The sequence below is a fragment of the Lactuca serriola genome, chromosome 6 (assembly GCF_051521515.1).
Source record: "Lactuca serriola cultivar US96UC23 chromosome 6, Lser_US96UC23_V15, whole genome shotgun sequence".
NCBI lineage: Eukaryota > Viridiplantae > Streptophyta > Magnoliopsida > Asterales > Asteraceae > Lactuca > Lactuca serriola.
In genome coordinates, this window is record NC_136413.1 from 18065438 (window position 1) to 18075847 (window position 10410).

General features: G+C 44.9%; 1 protein-coding gene across 1 annotated transcript; it reads left to right on the forward strand.

Moving 5' to 3' along the window:
- The first annotated feature begins 432 nt into the window (after positions 1-432).
- LOC145056846 (uncharacterized) lies at positions 433-3923 on the forward strand. The gene is made up of 2 exons (XM_079004574.1): positions 433-3278; positions 3384-3923. Exons 1-2 carry the CDS (start codon positions 632-634, stop codon positions 3830-3832), a joined length of 3096 nt encoding a protein of 1031 aa, XP_078860700.1. The 5' UTR covers positions 433-631; the 3' UTR covers positions 3833-3923.
- The last annotated feature ends 6487 nt before the right edge of the window (positions 3924-10410 follow it).

The window sequence follows — 10410 nt, forward strand, 5'->3', positions numbered from 1 at the left end:
TGAATGAATGAGATAGATTTGGAGAAAAATAGGAAAAAAAATGAAAGAAACAATAGAAAATAAAAATGAGTTGAAAATGCTCTTAATAATAATAAAAAGAATAGAAAGAACAACTAAATGAAAGAAAATTAAAAAATACAAACATAAAAAGATAAAATAATCTTTTTAATTTTAATAAAAACCAAATCTAATTATATTCATTACATGAGGACGCATGGCCAAATCCCTTTGACTCTTACAAGCCAGCCGTGTAAGACCAGAACACCACCAGTTGACTTATGGCGCTGCGCCACCCTACCCCACCCAGTCTTCTAGAGGAAACATAGTTAGCTTCAATTATTATAAATAATAAATCCAATAAAGTTACATGTTTCATTTAAAACTGTACAAGATTTTATTAAGCTACCACTCTGGATTCATCTTTTGTTTTTCTGGAAAGAAGTAAAATTCAGTGGCACAGCCGTATATATAACATTTAACTTCAAGTGCCTTTTTTCAATCATACGACAACAAATCCGCCGCCTCACATATATGTCTAAAACGTCGGCTTGGGATTTTAAAAAATGAAACAAACGTTGTAAAATTTTCCCGGCAACCCAGACCAAAACCGCCGGCGGCGCCTCATCGGAATATGACGAGACGGCCATCGTTACTATCACCTCCGAAACCCATACATACTCTCTTCTTCTTCCTGTTCATCACAGTGATCGAGTTTTTTGGTGCTAGTTCACAACAGTTCTTGACTTCTGAGCGAACGACATTGCTTGACCTCAAGCAACGGTGGGGGAATCCGCCGTCACTGACTAACTGGAATGCTTCTTCTTCGCCGTGTAAATGGCCAGAAGTTTCCTGCAACCCCGACGGTTCTGTTTTTGTTCTTAATCTTCAGAGCAAGGGGTTGACCGGAACTATCCCCCCGTTCATATGTGACCTACGGAACCTGGAAATTTTGGCTCTCGCTGATAATCTCCTCACCGGAGAGTTCCCTAGAGTTTTGTATAACTGTTCGAAGCTAACTGAAATTGAAATTGCGCAGAATGCATTTGTTGGTAGATTGCCGGATGACATTGACCGGTTATCTGGAGTTAAAGTCATTGATCTCGGAGCTAATAACTTCACCGGCGATATACCTCCAGCGATCGGCAATTTGTCCGCGTTAACGTCCTTGCATTTGTATCAGAACCTTTTCAACGGTTCAATCCCGTCGGAAATTGGAAACTTATCTAATCTGCTAACTCTAGGTTTGGCGTATAACGGATTTGCATCGGCGGAAATACCACCGGAGTTTGGGAAGTTGAGGAATTTGACGTATTTATGGATGCCGTTAACTAATCTGGTCGGAAGAATACCAGAAAGTTTGGGTAATATGACCAGTCTCGAATGGTTGGATCTGAGTTCCAACAATTTGGAAGGTGAAATCCCTTCTGTGTTGTTTCTGCTAAAGAATTTGAGTAAGTTGTATTTGTACAAGAACAAATTATCCGGCAAAATTCCGGAGGTAATCGAGTCGTTAAATTTGACTGAAGTCGATGTCTCCATGAACATGTTGAACGGCTCAATTCCTGAAGATTTTGGCAAATTACAGCAGCTGGAGGTGTTAAATTTGTTCTCAAATCAGTTATCAGGCAACATTCCCACAGGTATTTCTCAAATTCCGGCACTGAAGATCTTCCGATTGTTCAGAAACATTCTCGGTGGGGAGTTACCTCAGGAAATCGGGCTTCACTCAAAGCTCGAAGCATTTGAGGTATCTGAGAACAAACTCACCGGAGAGCTACCTGAGAATTTGTGCGGTGGAGGTACTTTGTTTGTGGTGGTTGCTTTCTCCAACAATCTCACCGGAGAAATCCCGAGATCACTCCAGAGCTGTGAGAAGCTTCATACAATCCAACTCTACCACAACAGTTTCACCGGTGAATTTCCTCCAGGAATTTGGACATTATCTAATCTTTCAAGCTTGAGGCTCACTGGGAACTTTCTTTCCGGCGAACTACCGAGTAGAGTACCATGGAATTTATCAAGATTGGAGATCAGTGACAACAGGTTTTCAGGCCGAATTCCGGAAGGTATTTCGTCTTGGACAAAACTGAATGTGTTCAAGGCTAGTAACAACTTGTTTTCCGGTGAAATCCCGATGGCATTCACTAATCTCTCCCAGTTGTCTGTTCTTCTTCTTGATGGGAATTCACTTTCCGGCCAACTTCCATCAGAGATCAAGTCATGGAATTCACTAATCACTTTGCATCTAGCTAGAAACAACCTTTCTGGCCCGATTCCACCAGCTATCGGTTATTTGAAAGGTCTTCTCGATCTTGATTTATCAGAAAACCAATTTTCCGGCCAAATTCCATCACAATTCAGCAGTTTGAGACTTACCACTTTGAATCTTTCTTCCAACAAACTCACTGGAAGAATCCCATTTGCATTCGATAACCTAGCTTACGAGAACAGTTTCTTGAACAACCCCGATCTTTGTGCATCATCCCCAATCTCAAACCTCCATAGCTGTTACACCAAAACCTCACACTCCCAGAAATTTCCCCCCAAAATCATCGCCATGATTGTTGTCTTGTCAGCAGTCGCCATACTCGTTGTCATTCTTTGCACGTTGTTCGTGTTCAGACGATACCTCAAGAAGAAACACATTCGAGATCTGACAACATGGAAACTCACCTCATTCCATAAATTGGACTTCACAGAAGCAAATATTTTGTGTTGCATGACCGAGAACAACCTAATCGGAAGTGGTGGGTCCGGAAAAGTGTACCAGATTGAAATAGGTAGGCGTGGCGAATATGTTGCAGTGAAGAGGATTTGGAATACTAGAAAACTCGACCAGACTCTCGAGAAAGAGTTCTTATCGGAGGTTCATATATTAGGTTCAATTCGTCATTCCAACATAGTCAAATTGCTATGTTGTATTTCCAGCGAGGATTCTAAGCTTCTTGTTTATGAGTATATGGAGAATCTAAGTCTTGATAAGTGGTTACATGGGAAGAAGAAGAAACCACAGCGTGGGCTGGTTCACCCCACGATCTTGGACTGGCCGATGAGGTTGCAGATCGCCATCGGAGCTGCTCAAGGGCTCTGCTATATGCACCACGACTGTTCTCCGGCGATCATACACAGAGATGTGAAGTCAAGCAATATTTTGTTAGACTCCCAGTTCAAAGCAAGAATAGCGGATTTTGGATTGGCAAAGATTTTGACCAAGCCGAAGCCAGGTCAAGCCAACACCTTGTCTGCTATAGCTGGCTCGTTTGGTTACATTCCACCAGGTAAGAACTAACAACACTTTGACTTCAAAGATTCAACCTATTATTTAAATTTAAACAAGAGATAGATAAATTATATCCTGAACAGTTTTTACTAATTGATTGCAGAGTATGCTTACTCAACAATTGTAAATGAGAGGGTTGACGTATACAGCTTTGGTGTAGTGCTACTAGAGCTGGTCACAGGTAAAGAACCACATGAAGGAGATGGGGATATGAATCTAGCAGAATGGGCATGGAGGTATTTCAGCGAAGAGAATTCCATGGTTGAAGCTTTGGACCCAGAAATCAAGCAGGCTAATAGTTTCATGGAAGAAATCTGCCTAGTGTTCAAACTAGGGCTCATTTGCACAAGCACATTGCCTTCAAGTCGACCAACAATGAAAGAAGTACTTGAGATTCTTCGAAGATGTAATCCGTTAAGTGAAGATCGGAAAGTTGGAGAAGAGTTTGATGTTGCGCCACTTCTTAGGAGAGAAAGTTATCTCTCTAATTACCGACGTGGTGCGAATAAGGTGTTGAATGAAAGTATCGATATATTCGATGGTAGATTGTAAATGTTTGATGGTGATATATAATTGTAAGTTTTATGTCATATGTTGATGTTTCATGTGATTATATAGCAATAAAACTTTGTTTTTTTTGTTAGACTGAATATAATAAGATTGTATTTGAGTGTTAGCCCGTATGTTAGTAGCCCACATGCTTATGAGCTCTTTTGTCTCTAGCTCATTAGGGTTTGGCTCCTTAGCTGGCTATTTAATCTTCTTCTGTCTGTTTGTAGCCTTAACACTTTCAATGAATGATAGTAGCATTTTCTCTCTAGAATTATAAATGTTGTTCATCTATCATGGTATGAGAGCTGAATCAATCCATGACTTTTGAGATATTGGCTGAAGGTTTGGTTTTATAACAGTCATCTGTTGCGCGGATCAATCCATTATTGTTGTTGTTCGTTTGATGTTGTTGTTCGTCTGCTATTGTTGTTCGTTTGTTGTTTGATTTGTTGTTTCCGCTGATTTGTTGTTGCATGTTCTCTATTTGCTTGTCTATTGTTGTTGTTGTCGTCTATCTGTTACAAACATGACTGGAAAGAATAATTATCTTCAGTCAATCAGTACTCGATTAGATGGAAAAAATTACACGTATTGGAGCTATGTTATGAAAAACTTTCTTCGTGAGAAGAATATGTGGGTTTATGTAACTCGGGTTAAAGCTAATCATTCAGTGCATGAAGCTCAGAAGTTCGATTTGTTGGTTGATACTTGAGAGACTAATAACTCCAAAGTTATTACTTGGATTAATAGTTATGTTAAACGATCTACTGGTATGCAACTGGATTAGTATGACACTCCAAAGGAAGCTTGGAATCATTTGGAGAGACTATATACTTAGTCCAATTTTGCTAAACATTATCAATTAGAATATGATATTCATGTCTTTCAACAAAATGATATGAGTATTCAAGATTTCTATACTATTTTGTCAAATTTGTAGTATCATTTGGCTCTTACTAAATCTAAAGTGCAATGTCCGGTTTCCAAGTAAATTTCTTAAATTTATAAGTGTTATTTATTTTTGCATGGTAACCTAGTACGTTGGGTGTACCTCGATGAATTTTGGACACGGGAATTTCCCCCTAGTACATTGGGCGTACTCGAGTCAAGGGAAAACCCTAAAATTTATGGTTTGAACCTTATTTAAGCACCTTATAACCTCAAGGCCCATTCTATTATCAGCCCCCTTCATCCAAAGCAGCTTCCACGAAACCCTAATCCCTTTTAGAGAATATTGGTGTAACAGCCCGGAAATTCAGGTATTGTTATATTTATGATTTTGAGTATTTTTAGAGAGGACTCGGCGAGTTGGAGCCTAGACTCGCCGAGTAGGATCGCGGATCTGGTCGCGGGTTCGCGACTGGACTCGACGAGTCCGGATATGGACTCGGCGAGTCTGCGCTGTTTAGCGAAAACCCTAACCGTTCAGGTTTGGGACGTATATGAGGGACTTTATGGCCGTCATTGTTCACCCTAGCCTTCTGAGAGAAACCCTAATTCGATTGTGAGCATCTGGAGCAAGGTTGAAGACCATTGTTGATTTTGGAAGAGTTGTTGTGCAAGGAAGAGAAGGCTTGGTTAAGGGAACAACAAGAGAAGTCACGTTCTGAGGATTGGGGACACAGAGAGCACATTATTCAGGTAATAATTCGAGTTACATTCTTCTATGTTGATGTGTATATGGATTTAGGGTTTATTGAACCCTTTTGTGGCTAGATTGAGTGTTACCTTAGTCCCCCAAGCGATTGGGACCCTGTATGGGGACCTTTGGAAGTCCAGAATGTCCCATGCCTGAGCATTTCGGGAATCAATGGAGGTTTTGGATTGGAATCCTTATGCCTTAGGTCAAAATGTAAATTATGACTCATGGGGTGTATTATGAGCACCGAAATGAGGACCTTACGTGATGAATCAGCCTAGGAAGGCCAGACCTATGAATGGTCGAAACAGTTCTGACCTTAGAAAGCAGTTTGAGCGGTTGCATGGCATGGACTCGCCGAGTCCGATGAACAGACTCGGCGAGTAGCTTGAAGATTAACTGGGACTCGTCGAGTTGTTCTTCAGACTCGGCGAGTTGAGTCGGGGTGGCCCCGCGATTCTTCCAGGAGGAACTCGTCGAGTCAAGGAGGATACTCGATGAGTAGAAAGGGAATCTTAGAGAATTGGTGAGGACGTCTAGACTCGCCGAGTCGCCCTAGCACTCGCCGAGTCCGGTCAAGTTGACCGTTGACCGTTGACCGTTGACCAGAGTTGACCTATGTCTGACTTCTTAGGGATAGTCAAACTTAGAAGATAAAAGTGTTAATAAGAGATATATGATGTTATAGGGAGATTGTAGCTCGGCGGATCGAGCACGAGTGATTTCGGGATTTGCTAGCTTTCGATATTCACGAGGTGAGTCTTCTCACTATACTGTACCCGGAAGGGTTTGACTGTATGACCGGAAGGTCAGATATATGTGCTATATGTGGTAAGTTATTTGTTACACGTGCTATGTATGTTATGGGCCGGAAGGCGATTATATTATGGACCGGAAGGCATTATGTTGTGGGCCGGAAGGCGATTACGTTATGGGCCGGAAGGCGTTGTGTTATGGACCGGAAGGTCGGCGTGGGTAGGACCGGAAGGTTTACCCAGCAGGGACGGAAGTCCCCTGAGACACATGGACCGGAAGGTCAGGGCCTGGAAAGGCGTATATGCGTAAGTTGTATATTTGGGAACTCACTAAGCATTTATGCTTACAGTTGTTATGTATGTGTTTCAGGTACTAGCGAGGACCGTGGGAAGGTGCCGGCGTGATCTGTACACACTGAAGGATGTTTTGTGATCTTGGGATTTAGACAATTTGTATTTTGACATGACACTTGAGATGTTTATGCTTTGTTTTGAATGAAAATACTATATTTTGAAATGAAAATTTTGTTTGAAAATTTACGTTGTTACAATTGGTATCAGAGCCTTGGTTTGAGGGATTCGGGTGCACCTTCGGGCGTAACTGAACTCAAACCGAGGATTTGAGGAAAACTTTTAAAAATAAAGGCATAAACTTTTATAAATGATTTTGTGGTAAACAAGAAAGAAGCAGTGTGTACGATCAGTCAGCGCCCGAACGGTAAAGATCCCCAAAATACCTTACAATGTTATGTTATGAGATAAATTATGATATGAATTGTTATGCATGCTAGAAGACTAGGTATTCATGATAGGACTAGGGTGGCCTGATTTGTGATGCCTTAGTCTAGGGAAGCTTGCCGATATGAGATGCTTGATAGCGTGCAGGTAGATGGTGCATATCAAAAGTAGAGTACTCACTATCCGGGGTTTGGGGAGGAAGATTTGGGATGAATGCTGATGCGGTGTGGTCGGTAGTATTGGGCACGTACTACCGAAGACACCGGGTCAGTGGGAGACCCAAGTAAGAATCCCTGGATATCGGAGACTGAGTAGGGTTGCGTTATCGAGTGCGATTATACTCGATGGAGTCTCTGATAGTTTTATGTTGTATTTCAGAAACATCATGGTTAGACCACGCCACGGAGCGAGTTCGAGCGGTGTGAGTGACGAGGAGATTCGTCAGATGATTCATGAGGAGGTAGCTGCAGCGATCCGGGCTGAGATTCCGGAGATGTTTGGGTCTATTAAGACCACCTTGATGGAGACTTTTGAGGAGCGGTACGCCGCATTGACTGAGGCTGCAGCCGCTGCAGCTACCGCAGCCGTGGCCGCTGCCAGGCCACAGGGGGGTGACTCGTTGCTGTTTCGGGAGTTCAGCAACACGAAGCCACCTAAGTTTGATGGGACGCAGGATCCGATTGCTGCGATGAGGTGGATCGCTGATATTGAGGGGTGCTTCTACACTTGTTCATGTCCGAAGCATCTGAGGGTACGGTTCGCTTTGAACCAGCTCCGTCTGGGAGCGAAGGATTGGTGGAAGTTCGTGACGGCGAACTTCACTTTGGCAGAGATTTCAGCAGTGACATGGGAGGGGTTTACTTCTATGTTCAGAGACGAGTACGTTCCCCCGGTGGAGAGGGAACGATTGGTTCAGGAGTTCTTGACCCTCAAGCAGGGTACTGATTCGGTTGCGGTGATCACGCGGAAGTTTCATGAGAGGGCGATGTTCTGCTCCGAGCTGGTGTCCACAGAGCAGGCTCGGATGAGCCGGTACTTGGGTGTTTTGAGGAGGGATATCCGGGAGTTTGTGTCAAACTCCACCTATCATACCTTTGTTGAGCTTCAGGCGAATGCCAGGAAGCGCGAGATCGAGTTGGAGACCCAGGCCAGGGAGGAGGCCGAGTCTCAGCGGGTGGACCGGCGGCCGGCTCAGTCTCAGCTGGCAGCCAAGCGGACAAAGTCCGCCGATTTGAGGACGGGAGGTTCGAAGGGCCGCACTTGCGGGAAGTGCGGCAAGAATCATGATGGGGCATGTCGATCTGGTGCTTGCTACAAGTGTGGCAAGGAGGGGCACATTGCTAGGGATTGCCCCAAGGGGTTTACGGTTTGTTTTCATTGCAACCAGACAGGCCATCGGAAGGCCGAGTGCCCTCAGCTTCTTCAGGGATCTGCACCTACTGCCAGAGCTACTGCGACTCGACCGGTGAAGGCCGAGGCCCCGAGGGCTCGTGGGAGAGCCTTTCAGCTGACTGCGGAGGAGGACCACGCTGCGCCCGATGTTGTGGCAGGTATGCTGTATTTCATGTATTTATTTTGATGTCGAGATGTTATGCTTATATTATGATATGCGTAGGTACTTTCCTGGTGAACTCTGTGCCTGCTTTAGTGTTATTTGACTCGGGTGCGAGTAGGTCCTTTGTATCTTTAGCTTTTAGTCAGCATATCAGCGTTAGTCGTGAGTCGTTGAGTCGGCCTCTGAGAGTTTCTATAGCTGACGAGAGAGCGATTTGTGCCACGGAAGTTCTCCGGGGATGCGTGCTAGACATTTTTGGGGTTGAGTTTCCGATTGACATGATTCCTATTGCGATGGGTGATGTCTGTGTCATTGTGGGCATGGACTGGTTGAGCCGATTCGGCGCCGTCATCGACTGTGAGCGTCAGTTGGTGACTATACGAGACCCTAGTGGGGGAGTTCTTTCGGTGTACGGCGAGGGTACCCGTTCGGGATCAGCTTTTTGTTCGGCCGCTAGGGCGAGGCAGTGTCTACAGCAGGGCTGTAAGGGTTTTGTGGCGTATGTGATGGATACGCGGGAGGTTTCCGAGAGACCGGGATCAATTGAGGAGGTCCCAGTGGTGCGTGAGTTTCCAGATGTTTTCCCCGAGGAGCGACCGGGAGTACCTCCTGTGAGGCAAGTAGAGTTTGGTATCGATCTGGTTCCGGGGGCCGCGCCTATTGCTAAGGTGCCTTATCGTCTTGCACCTCCCGAGATGCAAGAGTTGTCCTCGCAGCTTCAGGAGTTGCTGGGGAAGGGATTCATTCGGCCGAGCAGCTCGCCGTGGGGAGCGCCTATTCTGTTCGTCAAGAAGAAGGATGGTTCACACCGGATGTGCATTGATTACCGGGAGTTGTACAAGTTGACGGTCAAGAACCGTTACCCGTTACCGAGGATCGATGATTTATTCGATCAGTTGCAGGGAGCATCTTGGTTTTCCAAGATCGATTTGAGGTCAGGGTACCATCAGGTGAGAGTACGGCATGAGGACGTCCAGAAGACAACGTTTAGGACGCGATATGGGCATTATGAGTTTGTGGTGATGCCTTTCGGGCTCACCAATGCCCCGGCTGTGTTCATGGATCTCATGAACAGGGTATGCAGGCCGATGTTGGATCGGTCAGTGATTGTGTTTATCGACGATATTCTAGTGTATTCAAGATCTAGAGAGCAGCATGAGGAGCATTTGAGGGAAGTTCTTGAGGTACTGAGATCGGAGAAGCTTTATGCAAAATTCTCCAAATGTGACTTCTGGTTGTGGGAGGTCCAATTCTTAGGACATGTTGTTAATCAGGAAGGGATATTGGTCGATCCGGCCAAGGTTGAGGCGGTGATGAGTTGGGAGGTGCCGAAGTCACCCTCTGAGATCAGGAGCTTCCTTGGGTTGGCAGGGTATTATCGGAGATTCATTAAGGACTTCTCCAAAGTTGCAGTGCCACTCACCAGATTGACCCGAAAGGGGGTTGCATTCTCATGGGGACCCGAGCAGCAGACCTCCTTTGAGACACTTCGCCAAAAGTTGTGCGAAACCCCGGTATTAGCTCTCCCGGAAGGGATGGAGGATTTTGTAGTATATTGCGATGCATCGATTTCGGGGCTGGGTGCAGTATTGATGCAGAGGGGTCATGTGATAGCTTATGCGTCGAGGCAGCTGAAGCCTCATGAGGCGAGATATCCCACGCATGATTTAGAGTTGGGGGCAGTAGTGTTCGCTCTCAAGATTTGGCGTCACTACTTGTATGGGGTTCGATGTACGATATACACGGACCATAAGAGCTTGAAGTATTTGATGGATCAGCCCAACCTAAATATGCGTCAGAGGAGGTGGTTGGATGTGGTCAAGGATTATGATTGTGAGATCCTGTACCACCCAGGCAAGGCTAATGTGGTAGCCGATGCATTGAGCCGCAG